The 24,490-nt window shown below is 37.9% G+C and overlaps 1 protein-coding gene across 1 annotated transcript; it reads left to right on the top strand.

Annotated features, from left to right (window-relative positions):
• The first annotated feature begins 709 nt into the window (after nucleotides 1-709).
• LOC124170370 (zinc finger protein 260-like) lies at nucleotides 710-21,378 on the top strand. The gene is made up of 9 exons (XM_046549092.1): nucleotides 710-796; nucleotides 2,256-2,423; nucleotides 2,779-2,892; nucleotides 4,095-4,211; nucleotides 5,172-5,291; nucleotides 7,141-7,269; nucleotides 9,291-9,416; nucleotides 14,673-14,745; nucleotides 19,710-21,378. The coding sequence occupies exons 1-9, from the start codon at nucleotides 710-712 to the stop codon at nucleotides 20,675-20,677; spliced, it is 1,902 nt and encodes a 633-aa protein (XP_046405048.1). The 3' UTR covers nucleotides 20,678-21,378.
• The last annotated feature ends 3,112 nt before the right edge of the window (nucleotides 21,379-24,490 follow it).

Below are 24,490 nucleotides of genomic sequence, written 5' to 3'. Positions count from 1 at the left end.
TGACCCGGTGGAATTTCTGAGTAGCCTTCCACAAATCTCTACGTTTGGAAAACCTGTGATAGCTCATGATATGCTTGCTTGGCAAGGTTATTGCATTCTTAATTATTCGAGGCTCTCAGATTAAATAAGGTGTAATAGTGTATTTTCAAGGTTTTTAAATTCCTATAATCTATATTAAGGCCTATTTCTTGAACACCTTTTTAAAATTTGTTTTGATAACATTTTGTGTAGTAATTGAGTGATATTTTGAATGGGATGCTGATGTAATGGTGGATCAATATAATTCTACGAGTTTGAAGTGTGTTGACAAAAATATTTTTTAAGTTCATGTAGGAATGATTAATGTTTTTTGCTCATATTTTTCTAGAGTGTCTTTGAGTTTATACAGATAACTGTTGTGAGAAACTTTTTCACGTAACTGTAGAGTAAAAGATTTTGTTGGCTAGATGTATTTATTTTGTATTTTAATGGTTGATTTGATAAATAATTTAAAAATCTGGGTGAATAATAAGGTTCTGACCACCCTATGATAGAAACGGATTTATATATATCCGATAATCTTATGGATGACGTGTAAAAGGAAGGAAGTTGTCCATCATCAGATGCAATTTTTCTGCATCATTGTTGGGCAGAGTTTGAATACCATAATGGTTAAACTGTTCATCTTTTGAGGTTAAGCATGTAGGAAACCATTTTTCAATGTATTCATATGGGTGCAACTGTGTATCTGTCAGACCATGTACCATCAAATGGAACAAGTAATAATCCGACAGAGAAATGCCTGGAGAATTTGCGGGTACCTACCGTTTGGCCTTTGCATTTGCATTATTTCCAGCTAGGTTTTAATGGGTTTTGTAATGTGAGGTAGAGCATTTATATGCTGTAGAATCACTGTTGAATAATTGGAACCTAAGTTCCTTGCTTAATACTAAATTACCAACACATGCAATGGCTTGATGGGTTACTCCAAATAAAAAAGCAAACTCGTGTATAGTTTCCCATTGGTCTTCTGCAAGCAAAAATTTGAATCATTAATCTTTAGATTGATTTTTTGTTATTTGAAAAATGATATATCTGAGTGATCTACATTGTCTATTTTACAGTTTGCAGTGAAGGGCCGGCTATCATGGCCCACATAAATAAGTTTCTTGGAAGGTTTTTGGTCTTCCTTCACATGGACAGTTGTCATAATTTGAATTACAGTGTTTAAAGCAGTGATACTAATCATTTAATATTGTTTCATGTAGAGCTGCATCTTGGTTAACTTAATGGGACTCTTGATGAACTTTATCCCCTGTTTTCTTTGAATGAAAGAAGAAAATCATTTGCTTTCATAAATGATGGTTAATTGGCTCAAACTTAGACATTTTCTCACAACACTAAGTATCTATTACCGAGATGTATTCATCATGGTCATCGAGCTGTTTGTCTACCAAATGTCTTAGCTTGAGTCATGATGTTTCTGGTATTTCAAAAACGCCGAGCAATCAGTTCTATAGCCATCTATTGATAGACAGCAAGAACTTTGAATAGTCCATAATACATAATTGTTGTATGACTTGTTTTGCAAGTTTTAACGATAATAGTATCAGTGTTATTTGAAAAACAGTTTCATAAAAAATGATTTGGAAGACAAGATGACTTTGAGGTTTCTTTCCTTTCTGCATAAATATTACACCCAGTATTCTCCTCCATAGTTTATTTTTTAATATTAGCAGGAGGTCTAGAACATAATAAATGCATTGAAAACATCTTCCACATGTTTTTTCCTCAACCCTACTGTTGAGAAAAAATTAAATAGTGATTTTGTCCTAACAAAAGCCACTACTCCAAAAATTATAATTGCGGAAGTAAATCGTGTGTAACAGTAGGAAACTCGATTATATTTTTTTACAACAAAAATTTGAATCCTTACCTTTAGTTTGATTTCTTTTAATTTGGGAAATGATTTATCTGAATGATCTACATTGTCTATTGTACAGTTTGCAGTGAAGGGCCAGCTATCATGGCCCCACATGTATTTAAAAAAGATGCTGCAAGAACTCAGAATATCAGGGATCTTCCCGCTAAATTTTGTTTCAATCGGCACTGTAGCTTTTCAGTGATGGATTAATAGGCGTGCAGACACCTCTCCATTTTTTAAATGAAAGCAGATACATTATGTAGAGAATTCTTTTTTTTGGTAATGATTTAGTGCATCCCATGTATGTGTTTTTAGGGAGATAAGTGTTTTGTCACTGTTACTTTGTCTGCAGAGTTTTGAAGGAGGAGGGGCAGCTGATGACAATTCGGAGCATTCCGTGGAGACTAAGGGCTGCATTCAAGATGTGGTTGAAAACAATTCACAGGCCTCATGCTCAGCCCAAACAACTGAAATATATATTCCTGTTCCAGGTTGCCTACTACCCAGGGATGATAAGTCGGTAAGTTCTATTCTTATACGCATTGAGACTTGAGGTGAACCACCTTCAGTTTCTCGGTCATATGAAGAAAGAGGGTGTATGTCATAAATATAAGTACAATTATGTAGCCTTTAGTTGTTGGAGTGGTGCTATAGCAGCCTGTGAGCCAAAAAGCTGTACCACACAAATCTTTTTTCATGCTAATCAGTATCAGTTGTACAACACTGCTAACCTGTGAGTTTTATCTGTGAGTTGCAAGAAACTCACGATTCTTTTGGCCAGCTAGAGTGGTCTCAATTAATAGAGGAGTTTTCATTGTCGAATGAGGGAATTATTCTTTTGCCTCTATTGAGTGACGTCCATTATCCTCTTCTAGTTTCATATAAAAGATGAGAAGGAAGATCAGCTCAGTGAGGAGAATTATCCCGTGCTGTACACATCAGTTCCAGCTGGAAGTGATGCCTCTGACCCATTGGCCACTGATGACCTGGTGAGTGTACTTTTGCCTTGTGCTGGTCTCTTTTTCTACGGCACAGTGTCATTCCATTATGGAATATTCCCCACATCTCTCTGCAGAAACCCACAGCATTTTCATGTTTGAATCATTTAACCCGGCAGTGGTCGGGTGGGGTGTCGCAGACAATCCAGTCTTATTTAAGCGCTATTTTTACTTGCAATTGTGACTGCAATGATCTGTAACCTCCTCTAGCTGATTTTTAAATTCTCGTCGGATACCTGTAAAACATGATTATAAAATCAATGCAAGTTTATAAGAAGAATTACTTTTGTCAAAGCTCTCCAGAGTGGGGTGCGCCAGACACCCCATGTGCCGCTTCTCGTTACGGTTTGCCACCTAGTATTTATAGTCGCCTTTAATGATTTTCACAATCAAAATTACAAAGAAGTTTTCTTCGTGGGATAACTTGATCCTTAACTTTTCCATACAGTGAAATTAGATCGATATTGGACATGATCTCCAGAGATTTGAAAAAATTTGAAGAGGAATTTGTGTAAAATGAGTCTGAGAAAAGGTTGACGAGAAAACTAGGAAATAAGTTGGAAGATGTGTTATTGATAAGTGGGATTATTTTAGTACATTTATTAGTATTTACGCTAGGCAAATATAGGTTGACACTGAAAATATGATGAGATACAGTGATTGTTGTTTATAAAAGTATTTGCCATGTATTTATATCTCAACATCTCAAATGTTCTTTGGCTGAAACAAAAAAAATGGAAATTTTTCCAGAGGAACTTGAACTGCTTACTGGAAAATAGGTTATTCAGAAATATTTTATTAAAGAAAATAAAAGTTGAATTTATGGTTTGAAATATATAATATAGCCATTCCTAAATTAACAAAGGATACGTCGAGATGTGAACTTTTTATATAATAAATACTGTTTTAAGGAAATTGAAGGAAACCGTGACCATTTTTGTTCGGAAAATGGGCGCGTCTACTGTCGGGTTAATAATAATGAACAATTGATACAAACAAATTTGGTGTATTTAGCCAAACTGACAGTTCAATTTCCCTCACTGAGCAATTGAGCTCCTTATCATCACGTCACTGAGCAGTTATTATTTTTGTGATCATACAAACAGTTTTCACTTCCGTTCACCATGGAGTTGAAGGGCGATTAGGAATTGAGAGTTAAGCAGATTACTGTTGACTTTGGTACTCTCTAATAGAATGACCATGACATCAGGATGCAGCTGCTAGCCAGATCTGACAACAAAACTCGTCCCTTATGTGAGATTGATACTCACAGGAATCAGATTGTTGCAGATTTGGATTATGTGTTGAATGTACAACGCACAAACGTTGCGAGAATGAATTGACGAGAAATAGGCGGTTAAGAGTGAAAAAAATAACAAACAATAAGGTTGATTTCCAACAGTATTAATACGTTTAATATCCAAAGTAAGCTTTAGGAGCACAATACATAAAATACTAAATTGCCTGAGGTTAAAGTACTCTTGCCGTTGGGAAGATGCCAGGCACGAGAGGTTCCTTCTTTGTCCGAGCTCAGAAGAAGAGAGAGCTGGCCGGCTCGCTTACAGGATAGCGACCGCGCTCGAAGCAGGCATTAGAGGGGAGGTGAAGGCAGAGGAGGGGAAGACAGGTTTCACACTGACGTTTCACCTTACAATTGGGGAAGTGGTGGCGGAGAGTAATAGAAGTTTACACATAGCATAAAGAGGGTGACGCCGTTGATGAATTCACTATAAATTGGGAGCACTTCACAGGACGCAAGAATCAGCGGCACACGTGAATCAAGCAGGCACTCCAGCGCTTCGCGAGAGTGGCACTCGGCAAGTCTCGGAGGGATTGAGAAAAGTGCCCATTATGGCACAAATGTGAAGAGGAATTCATTAACAGGACTAGGGATGTGTCCTTCTTCACCATTTTTGAATGTGGTGCTGAATGTTGTCAATGCACTGCCAAAACATATCAATTGTTGGTGACGTGAACTGATTTTGATTGACTTTTACACAATATGTCTGCTGCTGTTATTAAAAGTTTTGAAACATTTTCAATATTTTTTTTTATTTTAAGATAATATTAGTCTTAGATTTTTAAGAAATATTTTCTAGAAGTTGTCAAGCTGTTTTAAATCAGTGCTGTTGAGTTTAATGTCGAATTATTTTGAAGTAATTATAATTATTTTGGCCAGATTGGGTGGCTGTAAGTGAAGGAGAAGCTTTTATTATCAAATGAGGTTATTACTGTTTTGCTTTTTAGTGACATTCATTGTTCTATTCTAGTTTCATGTAAAAGAGGAGAACCAAGATCACCTCAGTGAGGAGAATTATCCTGAGCAGAACACATCAGATCCTGCTGGAATTTCAAATTATGACTCAGCCCCATTGATTACTGATGAATTGGTAAGTTTACTCTTGCCTTGTATGGTTGTTTTTTTCTGGGGTAATATGTCTTTCCATAGTGGAATATTCACAAAACTTCTCACCAGAACGTACAGCATTTTCCCTCACCTGATCAGTCATTTACAAATACAGAAGAGCCTTCATGAATTGATTGTTTAAATTAATAATTAATTGCTATAGATACATTTGGTGTACTTTGCCAAACTGACAGTTCAAATTTTCTCACTGAGCAATTGAGCTTGCCATCATCACGGCATTGAGCGGTTACATTTATTGTGATCATACAAACACAGTTTTCGCTTCCGTTTGTCACGAAACAGAAGAGGGATAAAGAATTGAGAGTATCACTGAGTTCTGTTGATTTTGGTACTCTGACAGAACGACTATGACATTATGATGCAGCTGTTAGCCAGATTCAACTTTATAACTCTCATTCCTTATGAGAGATTGACATTCATAGTAATAAGGTTGTTGCAGATTTGGATTTTGTGAACAGTAATTTATAGCGTAGGCTAGGGTTTTGTCTGTCTTTACCATTTTTGAATGGGGTATTGGATATTTGCAATGCAAGTCGATTGCCAAAAGATATCAATTTTTAGTGACGCGGACTGATTTTTATTTACTCTGACTGAATTTTCTACTGCTGTTTCATAGTTTTGAAACACTTCCACTTTTAATGAAATATTAACCCTTTTGCGCCGAATGCCTCACCTGTGCGGCGAGGATTTTCTTCCATTAGCAACAAATGCCACACCAGTGTATCCTGAATGTTCTTACCCTAACCAACGAATGCCACGCCTGTGCGGCACAGGTTGAAAAAAGTGACCGTGACGGACACAATAGACCCACGGACGTAGTCGCACCTCACGATCCGCCTTAGCCCGAGCCCAGTCCCATCTTCGGCCGCTCAGGTCGACCCTTTCTTATCCTCTCCACGCGGTCAACTACTGTTATTTGCAGTGTGTTTTCCAAAAAATATCTGTCGCTTACTTTTGAAATTCAATGCTAGAAATGTATTCATCATTTTTTCCTGACCACATGGAAATTTCAAACAAAATTCTAATGTTAATATCAACGGAGTTATAGAACAACTAGTTAATACATTAAATCCGTCTCAATCAACGTTAGAACTTCATTTAAAATTTCTGCACGCTCAGAAAAAAACACAAAATTCATTTTGAATGTAAAAAAATCGGTGTGAGCAACAAATATTTTCATATATTTTGCATTAACATTTTAGCCAATTGACCACGAACTCGTGCTAGGAAGGGGCTTTTAAACCTTCTAGGGTCTGGGACAGAGGCCGAGGAAAGGGATCGGCGCCCTCTGAGTTGGGTCCAAAAATGGTTAGGGTGGGAACCACTGCCTTCAGTTGATGCGAAAACGCTTCGTACAAGGGAGTAAAGTAAACTTTCAAGAGACTCGTATTGAGGAAGAATTTCCCTGAACCAAGGTCCGGCGCGAAAGGGTTAAGATTTGCTTATTCTAAGATTTTTATCATTTTTTTAAGTCAGTGCTCTTGGAATGTTCCCTTTTGGAAATAAATTTTAATGATCAGGGAATTTCACAACTTAAAAAGCTATATATTCCCAAGATTTTCCCAAAAAAGTTTTTCCTCCTTCTAACAATGGCTATTATTAGATTATTTGAGAAGGAATAAGAATTTTAGTGGCTGAATCTTTTTGCTTCATTAAGTTTATCTGTTTTTCTACAAAGAGGCCATAATTGTTCCTCAGAAATAATTTATTTTCTACGTACACTATGTAATTTAAGCTATGTTCATGAACACTTTTTCTTCGTGTACAAATTGATTAAAATGGGTATCCATTGTTTTCCCTCCTGCCAATAGTGTGATCCGGTTACCTACAAGTGCTCTTCTTTTAAAGAAGATCAGATTAGCAACGATGAAGGACATGTACACAATGATTGTACTGATGGGGTCTTAAGCAAACTGGTACATCAAAACTCTTCCGATCAGGTAACACTATTAATGAACTCTACATTGTACTGCATCACTATCATAAGTCTGCAAAACTAAAATTGGTTGTATACTTCCCTCAATTTCTGTCTAACATCTGCTTATCTTTTCATGTCTATGACCTTTTTTATATCCTTAATAACCTGGCCATGAAAAACATACAAAACTTTTCTTTTCCCTTCTTCCTGTCTACCTCTCCTTATTATCTGACTATTGTATTTACAAGGCCATCACATCTTATGAGGTGAGCAATTAAGAAAAGTTTTTTAGAAGACTTCTCTTTTCTCCCACTCTTCTTTGTACTTCCTTCTTTTGTTTTCATTTTTATCTTTGGTAATCTTCTGAGGCATCACATTATGATAGCTTCCAATCTTCACTTTCTTGCAGCTGTCCATTATGAAACCTGGCTACCATTTTTTACTATGCCCAAAATGTAGTATCAGATGTACTCTTTCCTTATTTTGGGGGTTAATTGTGAGGATTGTCTTATTTTTATTAGTGCTCTCTGTGCCTGCGCTATTATACTGACTATTTCTTTCTTGCTTCATCATCACTGGTAACTAAGCTTCCTAAAGCATAACGTATCAGTCTGTTTGTAAGGATAGAGATGTCCCTAAAAATGACATAGGGTGTTGTAACTTTCCTCAGTGGTGCAGTTTCATAATTATTTGTAGAAATCATCATTTGTTGTTAATAATTTATCATGAATTAAGTGCCATTACTCCTGAAACAATTCATTATGCTTGGAAGCACAGTCTAAATCTTTTGTGGAAATCAGTTGTAAAGGATTCAGTCATTTCCGGGCATACTAATGACGTTCTGTGGAAATATACATCATAGAATTATTGTTAGCATTTATTAAGTCTCTGGATGTAAAAACACCTCAAGAATACTCCACTTATCAACTTTACATGCTGAGAAAAAAGCCTTCATATTTCCCCATTCAAGTTATGCAACTTTTGTCCTATAAGATGTTATTCTAAAGATTTCTCTTTTTCGTTAACTCAAAATGGTCTTCTGCTTTATCTCCTCTGAGTAAGTTTTCTTTTGTCAAAATCTTTGATGTCTCGTAGCCAAATTAGAAACCAAAATAAACTAAAATTTTATTTTCTGTTATTGCCCCTTTTTATTTTCCACAAATGAATGTTAGTTCTATAACCCAGTCCATCCGTCCATCGGGGTTTTGGGTTCGGGGTTGGGAGAGGATGTTTTTGGAGGGATCACCCAAGGTGAGGGGGTCGTGGTTCGGGGACAAGGGGAGGTGGGGGAAATGGAAAAGTGAGTTCAGTGTGGATTCACTTGCAGAATGGAGGCTGGCACGTGCGAAATAATGAAGGCTTACATAACAGTTTACAATTCCAACAACACTTTTAATATGCACTTCAATTGGGAAATGTTCTACTAAATACATAAATAAATGATTCACTGAATAACAAAAATTAAACTATTGCTACTGGCCAGTTAAATACCCTGTAACAACAATTAATGAATGACAATAACTACAATTAAACATTCACACACACGCGGGGAAAAGGGAGGACATAAAAAAATATTTAAAAAATGCACGGGAATATATCACAATTCTTCTTATCTTGAATGGTGGAGGGGGGGGGGTAATGGGGCTCTTGTGATTCTGCTGAAAATAGGGGATTATAGGTGGCTAGAGTACTTATTGCTCTCTCTGAGTTGCTGGTGGAGAAGGATTCCTTGGCTGGCTCCAAATAATCGTTGTTGCGACAGGTCTCGCTGTGGGATGAGAGAACTCCTTCATTGGCACCGTGGAGTGACGTCTTCTACTGTGTATACTAGAAAGCTGCCCTTTCGTCTCCTCTTTCTAAGTCACCGCCGTTTCAACGTAATATTCAAAACATTATCAATTGCTGGCATTAATTAACTTGCAGGATAGTAAGAAGAGTATATCCATTTGAAATTAACTTTTATTCGTGTGACTAATTCTGAAAAGCATTTCTATGTTTCTGTATCTAAATCGTTAATGATGATGATTGGGCATTATGTTGCAGCCCAATACCTTAACTGATTCCCGAGAGGAAAAGGTGGAAGCTCTGGGAAAGGGAGCCATCATAGCAGACCTGGACGCGATGCTGATTGGGCCAAAGAAGGAACCATCTCCGGAGGAGAATGCCCAGGTATGTACGGAATCCTTGTAATGGAATGTAATTATTTGATGAAGGAGATAGAAGGTAAAAATGTAAACGCTTGTCATGTAAATCATAGGACATTCTGCTTTTTACACAGCTTAAATGTAACCCATTCAATTCAAAGTTATAAATAACTTAAACAAGGTATCTTATCTTAATATCAGCAGTTTTTTTTTCCTTTTTATGTTGTTGATTTGTGTAGTAGTTTTCTTGCCTTATATATTACTACATTAAATCCTGGGACCAATAAACTTGACCTTAATAGCTCTCCAGTTGGGAGGTGGGGCACCTTGGTGGTCTAAAGTGTTTCATGTGTGTGCTGTTTATCATGTGATGACATAAAATACCTGTGATTTTCAGAAGCTACCCATTATTTAGGTATGAAAAGCTTCACATATTAGCTTGTTTGTAACTGGCTCATGATAAGTATTAAAGCTGTGCCTTTACTAATGACCAAGCTTAACTTTTTTACCTGCGGTAAGTAGGAAAGAGCTGTACTCCTGCAATGTAAGAATGTGGATTCCCTGTGGTGCAGTTTATTGAAAGTACACTAACCCTTCTTTAGTATTCCTTTTCTCTTTGCTACTCTGATGTAGGAGTATTTACAGGCAGTGTAACCCCTTCCATTGAAAGTTACAAAGAACTGACACAAGTATTGTTATCTCAAAAGCTGCTGCTTTAATCTTTTTATGTAGCACATAAATGTTGTTGTTTACTTGCCTTATATGTTAGTATGTTAAATCCTGGTAACACTAAATCATATCTCATGAAGATGTTTATTTTACGATATGAAATCCTAGGACTGATGAATCATATCTCATTAAGAAAACCACGGCTCACGTTTCAATCTGTAGTGTTGTATCACATTGTGTGCTGTCCACAAATCTTCTCCCATATTTAATCAACATATAGCAGCAATTCGATCGACTGACTGACTGATTCATCAAAATTCACAGCCACGACGGTCATAGATGCGATTATTTAGGTTACTGGATGTAAAAGTGAAAAAAATTTACTGGGAGGAAAAATCTTAAAACTTTAAAAAGTCGATTGGTTTTTTGAGATATATCTACTCGAATTAACATGGGAGCCCTATGGGACTAAAACTTTTTTGATTCTATTCGGTATTTATAAATGTCTCAGGAACACGTGGATGGAAACTAGATTTTATATGTTGATATTTTGGTACGGTTGCCATTGCGACGAATGGATATTTAGTATTTTTTTATTATTTTTTGAACATTTCCAATGCTTTTCTTATGGGAAAATGTTATAAATTTTTTGACCAACTTGCAATGATCATACAAGAAATTCCTTGACGTATCAGGTTGAGGAATTTTTGGCTATCTTGGAATTTTCCTGTGTCGAAACAATTCTGAGAAATAAAGGATTTCGTTTTAACATAGTCGTAATGGGCAAATTTTTAAACTGGGATTTTGGCCTTGAGACATATGCCATATGAAAGTTTGGAATCTCCGTACAAAATCGTTTAGGGTGCTTGTTACCCTATCTATCTACCCTACCTTCCCCGTAACCCATTTGATTAATTCATTATAAAATTCCAAAAAATATCCTGCACGAGGAAAAATCATTGTCGCCATTTTTTTTGTGGACCATACAATCTTGAATATCTTAGCAACCATTCAAGGTAGATGGATGAAATTTTCAGGGTGATACTTTCATTAAAAAGGTCAACAATGATGGCCATTTCAATCGATTCATTCCTATGCGAGTTATATCGATACCAATCTCCTTGGATACGCTTTATTCGCGAATCACTTTTTTGTTAGCCTTTTCGTGCCGAGCTCCTTCACGGGAAGTTGCTTTTGGCTCTATGAAGGGTTTGAGAAATTCTTTTTTGCCCCGTATGGAGTTTTTTCTCGGCTTGGGACTATCCAGGTAGTCGCTTCCTCCCCTTAATGACCTTTCCTAGCGGGGTCCCGGAGCCTTTCCTTGGCAACTGGGCAATTACAATCCTTGACCCTTTCCCCCGAAGGCAGCCCATCCCAGCGTACTTTTGTGGTCACTTTATTGTTACCAGTGCACTTTAAATTTTTTTAATTGTTACTGTTGCATTAAATATCAGTTCATCAATGTATTCCTTTCATTTTGCAATTCATTTACAACTTTTAAATGAAGTTCTACAGTTATTTTTAGGGTTTTCAGCAAAACGGCACTATACCATAGACCATCAAATACTTTTAAGGGAATGAAATCTTTCAATGTTCCTAGCCTACTTCTATGTATTTACGATTTATGATATTAACATATTTTAGATCAAGGCTATGCTCCACTCGACCAAGTAACTCTGAGCACTACGGGAACGTAAGCAAAACTAACCAAAGCGAAATGAAAGGCACTTCAAGAAAAAAATCCTGGCTGTATAATTCCAAGAAAAAATGTAATTCCACCGAAACATTATTTGAAAGAAAATCCTTGCCGGAGGAGGAAGGGGAATGCGTACAGAACATTTACGGTTAAATTTGAATACACGCCAAGAAAATTTTGAAAAGAAAATGAGCTATTCCGAGAAGAGTGAGGTTTTCATCTTCCAGGTACATATTTCATTAGGAGAATACTTACACCAATATACTCTTGGGTGTTCCAGTTGGAGGATAATAAGTTTTTCCAAGAAAACATTAATGCGCTAATGTGTCCCGAAATAAGCCCATGAGGTGCACAGGGCAGACCACCTTAATGGATCCTGACCGGAGAACCAAGATATGAGAGTAAATACCTAGGTACAGCATTTATTATTCCTGCAATGGTATGGAATGCTTCTCACAACATGTGTCTACGCAAAATATTCCCTATTGTTACATTAAATGTACGAATTTTTACGATATGCATTTATCAGTATTTATAGCGAAATTCGTTTATAATACCTTTGTATTAAAGGTTGGTAAGCGGTTATTTTAAATAGTGGCTGTAATTTTGGCTCATGACAAAGAACTGAAAGAATCATATTTTATTACATTACGAGGGCTTTTTTCATAGAAGTTAAGTTGGATATTCTATCGAATTTCACCGCAAATGTACACTTAAAATGTAGCTGACAAAGTAATGTATATTTTTAGATGTAAATCATTACAATGTCGCTCCTATAAACTTGCTAGTGAGTTATAAAAATAACAATTAAACATCTAACCTTAGCGTCTCCAAAAATTGTTCTAGTTGATTATCAACTCCGTTAATATGAACACTAGAATTCCGTTTAAAATTTGGAACCAATCAGCAGAGCATACAGAATTTAATTCCTTGCATTGATTTTCAATAAATGCATTATGAACGTTTTTAGTTATTCCACCTTATAAACAAATAAGTGACCATGAGCACCTTCCTTAAGTGGGACACTTAGAGCCGGAACGAGCCGAGGTAATCCCCACACGGACAATAGGAAAGGGTCGGATCTCTCGCGCCGAGGGATCCTAATGGCGATTGGGACCCACTTGGCATGCTTGACTGTGAAACCGTGAAAACACGGCCTATAGCCTTTTGCTTCGAAAAATTCAAGCCGTGAAAGTCCGGCCTTCCTTCTTTAGCATCAGAAAATTCAGGCTGTGAAATTACGCCCTGCGTAGGAAAGAGGTTAAGCAAGGTATGGAAATGAAAGTCATATATAATACGACTGCTAATTTGTTTCATCCGATTTTATTCGATGTGGTTTCTAAGGCGGAATTTGATTGTTGAAGCCTTGTTATCCAACTGCAATTTGCCTAATGCTGTTTTTAATTTGATCAATGACCCCCCACCGTCTTTGGTAATGGTGACCTATGTTTTATATTTCGTGTTCGTATTGCCATCTCTCACCTTACAAAGGAGGACAGGTTTTAGAATAGCTAATTATATGGTTGTTTGTGAAAAAAATTACAGGCCAGGTGATAGCTATCTTTCACGTTATTCGGCTTTCATCTACCCATATCTTGCCATGTAGTTATGAATATGTGAACATGTATAATTGTCGAATTTTTATAAATATACCTCAAGGAATTTGCGAATGCTGGATTTTTGGGGACAGAGCATTGTTGGCACCTTCTCTTGTTTGAAATGTGATAAAATATGATAGATCCTCGCTTATTTAGATAATGTCTTCGAAATTACCTTGAGCGGCTGAGTATTGGTATTAATTGGTCTCAGTCCGTTTATTAAAAAAAATGTTTTATATTGTTTCAGTTTATTGGGTTTTAACCCTTAAAATCAGAAAGGGAGGAGCTACTTCCTAGGATAGGGGCTAAAATACGAAAAATTGGCTATATTTCACTTGTTCATCCATCATTAATTTTATATTTCTCTCCATTGCGTAAATATTCAATTCAAAACCTTCTCTCAAGGCCTCTATCATCGTGGTTACTAAGAGGACCTTCAATATTGTTGAAGGTGAATATGCGTGTTGTTCGTCTACTCCGTCAATTTTAATGGCTTTGTGAGTTTATTTTTTGCGCTTTTTAAGCAACTTATGGACCCAATACTCGAACACATGTGACAAAAATATGTTTTCACCCCCCAATTATCGCTTGATGAATTCAAGCGACAATAGGCGCGTTGTGTTTATATAATCAATGGTTAAAAAAGAATCGCAGTTCAACATTTACAGGTATATTTTATTCCCATAGAAGTGGTCTCCCTTCAAGTAGGAGCGTTATCCCGGTGTTAATGGTGTTGTGCTACTATCTGGAGGTCCTAGGTTTAACATTTGCATGCTGCACTCTTTTTTCATAATTTAATTCTTCTGTGTGTTCTAATCATTGTGTAAAATTTTACTTATTATTGTTGCATGCTGTTTATCATTTTCTGTATGAATTACACTTAAAAAAATTAGTTTAGTGCATGGAAATATTTTTCTGTAGCAGCAACAGATTTTATCCCATTTTTTCACCTGGATGCCTAGTTTCAATCATGTTTTTCTTTGTTGTTTCCACACCAAAGAAACCTTTATTCGTGTATGACATCACTTGAATAAAATGACATCAATTGTAGAGTTAACTAATAAAGATAATATCACAATAAAGGCATAACATAAATCAAAGATTGCAATAATGGTAAAACAAGTGAGAAAACATTTTTTTGAAGTATAAAATATTTTTCCTGTCAAAGTGTAGAAAAAAATAAATTTTTGAAGGAAAATATTTATGAGGAATATCAAATTTTAATGTAACGTGGTTTATAAATTATATTTAGACGATCCTTTCCAAAAAAAGGTCCTGAAATTCTTTTCATACGTGATTCATATCTTGATGATTACAGCCTACTTCATGTGAGGATGGGGACCAAGTGGAGAGTTTGACTAATGCCCATGAGCCCACTACAGAGACATCTGGTGAGTACTATTGAGGGTTGCAAATAACTGTTTACAGATTAGGCTTAGGACGCTTTATGGGACAACTTATCACCGGCCACTGTACATGGCCTGGCAATGCACTTTCAAATAACCATATTTCTCAATGGATGCGGTCAATGGAGTCAAATCATGCCAATCTCCAAGGCACCCGATGCTGTGCCATCTACAGGATGAAATAAGTACGTGCAATTTAATTCTGAGCCCGCTTTTTGATGAGAAGAATCTCAGGATTTCACAGTTCCATGCCGAGAATATAGGATGGCGAAAATTCATTTCCTCCCAAGGCGGCCTTATTTTAAACTCATTGTGAAGGATTAAGGACCTGAATAAGTCATCTGTATGTTAATGGTGAAAGAAAAAGCTGCTTTTGTTGATCTTTGTAATGATGTTGTAGACGTTGAAACTAGTTTACAGCATATAAATAAAAAATTTAGGAACAGAAGTGTGTGTGTTTTGTGCTTTTTGTTTCACCATCAACATTTCATCCTTCCCCCAAGTAATGCCCAAATCAGTTGATTTTTATTCATCTGTGTGTTTTCAAATGGTCTTCCCTAACAAAAATTTTTATTTTAAAAATAGTTTTCAATATTGAGCTTCTTGGGCTAGTGGCTTGGAAAATTTCCTTTATTTTCTCTATGCAGCGTTTTTGACAGCTTAAGTTTCATACCGGAATATTGCCTTGCTTCATCCAAGTTGTGAGGCCAGCTTATTGAAAAAAATTATCGACAAATCGCCAGAATGGAGCGCATGCTGTGAGAATCGAGCGTCCAAAAGTAAATTTCAGTCTTCATAGAAAATTTGGAAACTGGTCAAATGAAATGCAAAAATTATCTCTGCTTTTGGTCAATTTTAAAATAATGGAAAATTAGCTAAAATCTTTTAAATGAGCACATTCCTATTCACCCTTTTACCATGGGATTAACTTTGTTAGGTTTAACATGTGATCAAGTATGAAGCTTCCTTGGAGTGAAATGTTGTTAATATTATTAAGAATTAAGATAAATACCCCGGGAATGAAATCAGTGTGGCTTACAAACAACCGAACTTGATTTTAATCTCATAATAGTAGGAGTTTGGCATTTTTGTTCTCCATTGTGATGATAGTGGGTATCCATGCTGTTTTTTTTCTAGTTAGATAATGTTTCTAGTGGTCAGTTTTATCCACCTCGCCACAAGAGGTATATTTAGGGGCAGTCATCTTTCCCCTTAGATTGCTCATTATGAGGAACTTAAATGAATATTTTTTCATTGTCGGAGAGAAAATTATTTTCTGAATACGGCAAAGAAACCTGCATCACAATATGTGTTTTCCTCGACCCAAAACTGGGTATAAGTGGGAGACAGATCGTTAATTGAATAGGTGAGCATTTAAAGGCATGCAGTTGATATTTCACTTCCATGATGAGAAATGGGCAAGGTTTGTTTAGGTCCCAAAATTTCACCTTTCTTTTGCAGTGCCCAATCCATACATTCACCCAACTCCCTAACTTTGTAATTCGCCAGTGAGATGAGTTCGAGGTAACACTTGGCTGTAGAGATACCTCAACTAAGATGCCTGGTTGACTACTTGTTAGTTTGCCTAAAACTGCAAGAAGAAGAAGAAGACTAGCTCATAGCTATTTGCAGAAATCCGGGAGATATTTCAAAGAAAACTGCAACACATCTGTGAAGATCATATCGATGAAAGAATTGAAATGTAAACAAATTATGTGACAAGCCCGCAAACTAGAGGAAAATGGTTAAAACATTTTGGACAAACGTTATATTACCAATTTTAATGACTTTTTGACATGTGACTTTGGGCCCAAATTGGTGAAATGTTCTCTGAGCCCGAAAATTCAGTCTTGAGGGGAAGAGATAAAAATTTGCTTGCGCGATATTTGTTTGCAAATGAATCAATTATTTTTGGATAGGTTATTAACGTGGCACTAGTCTTCACTTCTCAGTAATTCACGTGTCTGAATTGTATCAACCTAAATAGGTGAAGGAAATTTGCTATTGTCACCGCTTCCAGGTAAGAGGATTTGTGTTGTTAGTCTCTTGAAAATCTATTGAAGCTGTGATGAAACGCAAAAAAAAAGACTTGAAACTTTTTAGAACTGTGTATTCTAGTGATGGGAACTTAAATGATTGGGGTAGCCGCGTTAAGACTCCCTTAATCTCTGATGGCGTTGTGCTCGCTGACGAAGAAAGGCACATCTCGCAGGTCTACGAGTGTCTCACTGTTATTCCGTAGGGCAAAAGATTTGCAGGAAGAAAAAGACTTACATGCATCCAAAATATTATTTCTAGATACTCATCTGCAGTACCACAAAAGTTATGATTGTCATTCTTAGGAATCACTTCAATTGCAAAATAGTGGCGAATCAAAATATTCAATTGCCAGAAAAATTATTTTTCATTTTAAAAATATTTTTTTTGGGACATTACATGATAAAACACCATTGTTTAACTCAAATTCTCTCATGCAAACACCAATTCTTCATAGGTCCAGATTTCATTCTTTTCGTCAATTTTAAAGAAGAAGTTTGAGTTTGATCTGTATGTATGTTTAACGATGGTTAAGTTCTTACAACACATTTCAAATTCCGCCGGTTTGAGAGAGATATCTTCAAGTGTATTCACATAAAAAAATAAAATACAAGCAAAAAGTCAACTCTTTCTTTCCAAATGTGGAAATGAGTGAGTAAAATATTTCTTTTTCAGTTTTATGAAATTTTGGTTTTCAGTTTCAGTGTACAGGTTAAAAAATTATCGTTTCTTTTACTCTCCTTAAAAATTGCTATTTTTGAGATACGTGTCGCTAGAACTTAGCCATGGATATGCAGTTTTATGTACATTAAAAAAGATAAAAAAAACACTCACACTAAGTACTAAATTTTCGTTGGCGTATTACCACCTTCCTCAGAGTTAGGTAGGAGACTGTAGGTAAAGGATAGCTGAGGGAGGGGGAAATAGTGGGGAGGTTGGATCCGAAGGGGGAGGGGGAAAGAGCGTGCTGAGGCAATGAAGGGATTATCGGTTGATATTTAAGCTGGGAGGAAGAAATGCTTTAAATAGCCGTTTGTACATTATTTCAATGGAATTAAGTTTTAATGGGTGGTCTGTGGGGGGAGGGAGGTCAAAACTGATGCACTATAACAATCATTGGATTGACGCCCGATGAATGGCCGCATGTGTCGCCACCATGGACGCAAAGTGAGAGGAGGTGCATGATGCCCTGTCCTTGTTGATCCTTATGTTAAGGAGAGTTGAAGATTTGCCTTTATTAAAGGAGGGACAGTGTTGACATTGATTTTGGTAAACTGCATTCTTGGAAGTACAAGAGGCCGCAGGGGGTGGTGGTAGACAGGATACGAGATGACTAGGGATAGAAGGAGGGGTAAAAATTGGGCCACTTGCTTTCCTGGAATACAATCCCTGCGATCTATCCTTAAAGCCCTCTTCCCTAGTCTAAAAAATAATAAGTCGACAGCCAGTCTTTTTGCCAAAACCCCTACTGTCACATTCAGACGACCTGCAATCCTTTCAGATTTATTCTGCTCAACGAACCCCTTACATAAGTCACCCACTACTCCCAATCGTACACCTTCGCCCTGCGGTCGTCGTAGATGAAAGACCTTCCCCTTTTTCCGTTTTTTCACTTCGCTCATTCCCTGTCTCGAGCCTTTGCTCATTCCAAAGTCATGGGCACAGCATTAGACAGGCGGCCTTGCTCTCTACTCCATTAGGGTTTCGCATGTCGTTTGTCTATTGTGTCACGTGAACGACGGCATTAAATGGGCCCGGCGCTAGGCGTCGTGGTTGATATGTTGGTGGACGGTGCAAGGAGGCAGTCTGATATACTCCGTAAGCCTGGAAAGAAGAGGTCAGTGGATTCGGGGATCCCAGGACGGGCCCCGCATAGGATACGCTCTCGAGGACCGGGAACCAAGACCGAGACTTATACGCCCAAGCCACCTCGAGAGGGGAAGAACAGAGGAAGGATAAGGATGGGAGGCATTGTCGCGATGAGAGCCCGACGACTCCTCCAAGGGAAGTAAGGGAATGGACGAGGAATCCCGCACCGTCACAAAGGGGGGCGGGCCCTACTATTAGCGAAACCAAGCATAAGCAATTAATGTTCTAACGATCTTGGAGGATTATTCTATGAGGAAGAATAGTCCAACGATCAAATCGTTAGATCAAGAAGAGGTCAGCGACGCACCGCGGAGCGGGAGAAAGGAGGGCGGGGAGCTGTGTCAAGGAGATTTCATCAAATCGAGCAACGCCAGTACGCCGATCATCCTGTATACCTCGGGCAACCAAACGCCTGTGGGTTGATGACGCGCCCAACGGTGATGTCGACGAGGAACCACATCTGGACTCATAAGTACTCTACAAATCCCCTTCTCCCTGCATAGTAAATTATCAACTGTCCCTACTCCAACCAGCATTTCTTCCGCTAAGAAGACACCTCGTGTGGAGGTGATCATTTTTAACAGTGAATCAGGAACAATTTTACTTAACGTCAAAAATGCTGGTCACGAAGCAAAACATCTGTGTACTTATTCTCCCGTCCTAGCAGTTTGTGGTTAATATTCCAATAGTGCTGGAGACTTTAGTACGAGTGGACATGGAGCATGTAAAATTCAAGTCGGGCAATCAAACCGACTTTCATAATTGTAGTAGAGAGACCTACAGAGGCCATTATGAATTTTTTATGCCTTAGTATTAGTTTTTGTTTTTGTGGGGTATTGCATTTTTTGTTCGTTTTCCATCAGCGTGTCATCCAAACAAATAATCATTCCATCCCTCATTAGATTTAAGAAGGAAGTTCTTAATGTTCGTTTTATTTTCTTTTGTCGCTAATAAATGTGTAAAACCATTCTCTATCTGATCATATTCGTTTTGTTTCTGCATGAATAGTCATTGTGTTGCTCGTAATTTTGATGCCGTTGCAGAATCATCAATCAGAGATGTGACTCTCACCACCCTTCTGCTGAGCGAAAGTAGTAGTTCTTGTGAGCCTGCCACCTCCAAGACTTCATATGGGCCTGAGGGGAAAACACAAGGGTCGAAGAAAGAAGGAAATGGGCCTCTCGAGGAAACGAAAGGAGGAAAAGAGGTTGAGAAAGCTATAACACAAGTGGCGAGTAGCTTGACTGTAGAAGACAAATTGACTTCACAAAATTTCTCCTCAGAGTCATCTCACATTAGAAGAGGACGAAATGACTTGGTCGCGAAAAAGAAAGAGAAACCTTATTCTTGTAATGAGTGTGAAAAGTCTTTCTCGAGTAAGAGCCATTTAGTTATGCATTTACGTTCCCACACCGGAGAGAAACCTTTCTCATGCAGAATCTGCAGAAAATCTTTCACTCAGAAGAGTGCTCTCAAAAGTCACATACAAACACACACGGGTGAGAAGCCTTTTACCTGCAACGAGTGCGGCAAGTCCTACACTAAGAAGGGCACCCTCGTTTCCCACATGATTACCCACACGGGAGATAAGCCATATTCGTGCAAAGAGTGTGGAAAGTCTTTCTCGAGAAAGGGTGACTTGGCAATACATTATCGTACCCACACGGGAGAGAAACCTTACTCCTGTAGCATCTGCTGCAAGTCTTTCACCGTGAGTTCCTCTCTCGGCCCACACATGCGGACGCACTCTGGAGAGAAACCGTATTCATGCGGAATCTGCAAAAAATGTTTCAGTGGGAAGGGTGCTCTCAAATGCCACGTTCGAATACACACGGGAGAGAAACCGTATGACTGCAACGTGTGCGGCAAGTCCTTCAGACACAGGGGCACCCTTTTAATCCACACGCGCAGACACACGAGAGAGAAACCGTATTCATGTTGCGAGTGCGAAATGTCTTTCTCTGCTAGAAGCCACTTGGTTACGCATGTACGCAGGCACTCGGAAGCGTGACCTTTTTTTCATGCACAGTCTGCAAAAAAAATCTTTCACTCGACCGATTTCTCTCCAACGTCACATGCGGACTAATACACGTGTGAGAATCTTCACATATGCAATGTGTGCAGCTAGTATTTCACTCGCAGGGACAACCTTCTTTCCCACATGCCTACCCGCACCGGAAGGAAACCTTTCTTTTATCATTTGCTGCAAATCTTTCACTGATAGAAGCAACCTCTATATACACATCTGTACACAGACGCGGGATAGGGGACCTTAGACATATTCGTACACACACAGGAGCAAGGAACGGCCTTCACTACGACATGTGTGTGTGTGAACAGCTTTAAAACACTGTACATGCAGAGTTTCCACTAAGCCTTACTGTTGATTCCAATCGCAACTCCTACTTGCGCACTTAAGACAGAAGCACTATTCATGTAGTGTATTTTGTGATGCTTGCATTCACATAAGTCACCTTTGCGCGAACGTAATATTTGCTCTTACACAAGATATTTCATGTACATGTTACAAATGCTGTCATTCAACCTAATGCAAATCTATACTGAGGAGCCCAACAGTGGATTCTCGCCTAATCAGCGTGAAATGAATAATGGCATGGAGCCAATTGGGATGATGGGTCATCTACACATTTCCTTGAACGTGCGAACCATTCATGTATTTCTAGATTTAATATCTTAATGAACGTAGAAGTAGAGCGGTGGCTGAAAAAGGACACAGGACCAGGCTATCAGATGGATATAAAAGAGCCTTCATGTCGATTTTTGATTGAAGGCATGTCCATAATTTTCAGTCAAAGGTGTCATGCTCAAGTTCCATTCTCGGTTGCCGTGTACTTAATGGTTCTGAATGTTTCTGAAATTAATCATTATGCTTCCATGATACTTCTTTGAAATAAACAAAATATTGTTTTTGTTGGAATCGATGTATCATTTTTGCAAAATTTTTGTGTCTTCCAATTTGACTGCCATTAATGTCAGATCATGTGAGTGAAGCTTCAAATGTATCTCCCAATTGGATATCAATTGCACTTCACAAGTAAACTGAACATCAAGAGACTGAATGAAGACCTGAAAAGTAAATGCATAATACCAGAATCAAGAAACTCGATGACTCCATTAAAAATATATTAATAGTGGTTTTGAGACAGTATAACATGTAATCCCTCAGGCCAGCAAAATAATCTTACGCGACTCACTAAATATGGTTAGTAAATTTTGAAAAAGTTTGATCCACAAGGAAAGGCCGAGATTTTTGGAGCTAAAAAGACTCACAGTAAAGGGCCATTCCAGGACCACACCCAGGTCATGGCACCCACCGACTTAGACTTTTATTATATTGTTGTCACTAGCTGCTACTACTACCTACTTAATGAATGATGTAAAATATTTCCTCCCTTACCCTTATAGTTTGCAAGATATGAGGGGCCGAAGATTGAGATGTTTACTCAGAAGTGGCGGTGGTGGGATACAAATTCCTGAGTGCAGGGTACAAGGTTAAAATTCATAACTCAAAAACCACATAATAAATTTGAATCAAATTTAGACCCCTTGTCTATCCAAGTAGGAAGCTTCCATATAATGTTTTTCATTCCCCATGCATTGCTACTTTAGCCAAAATAATGTCAAATTTTGTTACTTAACAGATTTTTTTAGATGAAAAACATTGCTTCATATTTTCAGAATTACCACCAAAAGGCAGAGTAAAGTTGGATGTGGCTCTAGTTAGTATTATATGTTAAGAACAATTCTTGACTTGCGGAAGCTGAGGAGAAAGGATCCCAATGGCTTGGACACACTGAAATGATGCTCTTTTCCTGGAATCCACCTATGTTTTAGGTGCTTAGTTCATAGAAAAATGGTATAACCATACATAGGACTCATACTGCGCATTAAAAGATTAATTACAATACTAATTTAGATAAAAATTACTCAAATAATACACTTCAATCATTAAACTTACTCCTAAAGAGTGAAATAAGTCCTCCCGAAATGCTGTATTACAAAGTAAACCTTTAAAATTGCATTGTATTTCATCTCACAGAAGATCTACCCACGCGCAAAGGAAAGTAGAGACACATGCAGTAAATTTAACGCTAGAATGCCAAAGGGTGTCATTTTGACACCCTACGCGTACATTTTTTACGGAGCTGGCCTTTAAAGTGTGTTGTAGAAAAAATCTTTCGTTACTTTTATTCATTTTTTGATCTTAACAAAACGACAGTAAAATGGATACCCCCCCTAATTTTTTTCGTCTCAAAAATTCAAATTTACCTTGAATGCCGGAGGGTGTCATTTTGACACCCAGTATCTTATATCATTTCTTTCTTCGGTTTAGGTGTCTCGTGGAATGCGGGTTGATAATTATTTGTCAAATTAGTATAGTGTAGTACATTATCTTCATGTGTAGTACCTTTATGTATAGTATGTATAGTATATTTTAGTATAGTATATTACCTTCATGATTGTTTGTTTTACATAATTTCAATGAGCATCGACTGTATACTACTTTTTTCAAAAGTTTATAAGCTTGTAAGGTAAGTATGTTCCGCTGCCTTTTGCAAATGATTCGCCTTGAAACCAGCTAATTTTTTTTACCGCGGTGACACTTATTTGCCCTGAAATATTGCAGTGTAGTGACGCGCGCGACAATGCAGTTAGCTGCCGCCGAGCCTCTGTGTTCGGCTGCCTGGCTCGCGCGCGTGTTTGGCGGACTGCGTCGCTAGTGTCGCGACCTGCCGCTTGACTTGCTTCGGCAGTTGTCTCGGTAATGGCACTGCATAGACGTGTTACGAACAGAGCAAAGTATTGAAATACTAGACGATATTTCTGGAGACGTGTCGGAGAAAGGGTCTGATGCAGATGTTGAGTCGGGAAACGATTGGGTTGCACAAGGAGGTGCAATTTAGATCATGCAAAAATGATGAAAATAGTGAGCACGGTCAGTTTCAGTGTTTTGCATATTTCAGATTAGTAATTTAATCAAGAAAGATACACATATTTATTTTACAATACGCATATACACATAATTGAGTTACTGGATCTGCACTGGTTATCGGACAGAAAAGAAATTGTGCGTGGTCGTGACATGGTGTGCCGACGTGGAAGGGGAGCTGGGTAGACATAAACACGACGTCAACTCCTTGTTCAAGATCCTAAGAAAGAGATGGCCATGCTGAGGAATCATAACCTGGGCCTAACATAACCATTGACGAACAGCTGTTTCCAAGCAAAGCTAGATGTCCATTCAAGCAATTCATGGCACCAAAGCCTGATAAGTATGGGCATAAATACTGGTTTGCAGTATATAAAGACAGTATGTATTTGGTAAACTGATTCCATTAATTTCCACATTGACCAGAGGCGTCAAGGACGGTTCTCGTCAAGCTAGCGATCGCGTTTCAGATCATGTTGTATTGAAATGTTTGCAACCCTACATGAGCAAGGGCAGGAATGTAACCACTGGCATTTGTTTCACATCGCTTATGCTAGCTTTACTCGAAACAAAAGGGTACTTGCCTTTCGGGAACCGTAACCAAGGGAAGAAAGGAAATACCTGGTGAAATAAAAGCTTCTCGGAAGAGTTGTAATCAACTAAATTGAACAAAAATGGTGACGTAAAACTTACTGTTCATCAGGGCAAACAGAAAAAATGTGTTCTTGTTCTATGATCTCTTCGCCCTCGTATTGACATTAGCAACAACTCTAACAAATCGCCCGAAACAGTAAGGTGTTGTAATGAGATAAACTTTGAAGTAGATATTATTGATCATATGGGGCGGAAATATTTGGTCAGAACTAGAACTAG

The sequence above is a fragment of the Ischnura elegans genome, chromosome 13, assembly GCF_921293095.1.
Source record: "Ischnura elegans chromosome 13, ioIscEleg1.1, whole genome shotgun sequence".
In the NCBI taxonomy this organism is placed as follows: Eukaryota; Metazoa; Arthropoda; class Insecta; order Odonata; family Coenagrionidae; genus Ischnura; species Ischnura elegans.
This window is presented reverse-complemented; position numbering and strand designations above follow the sequence as displayed.

Bases quoted from the DNA above. Each gene is read 5' to 3' on its own strand.
- LOC124170370 (XM_046549092.1), top strand. From the start codon at position 710: ATGGGTGCAACTGTGTATCTGTCAGACCATGTACCATCAAATGGAACA. The intron at 2,424-2,778 runs GTAAGTTCTATT...ATCCTCTTCTAG, and splicing joins TACCCAGGGATGATAAGTCG to TTTCATATAAAAGATGAGAA. The intron at 14,746-19,709 runs GTGAGTACTATT...ATGCCGTTGCAG, and splicing joins GCCCACTACAGAGACATCTG to AATCATCAATCAGAGATGTG.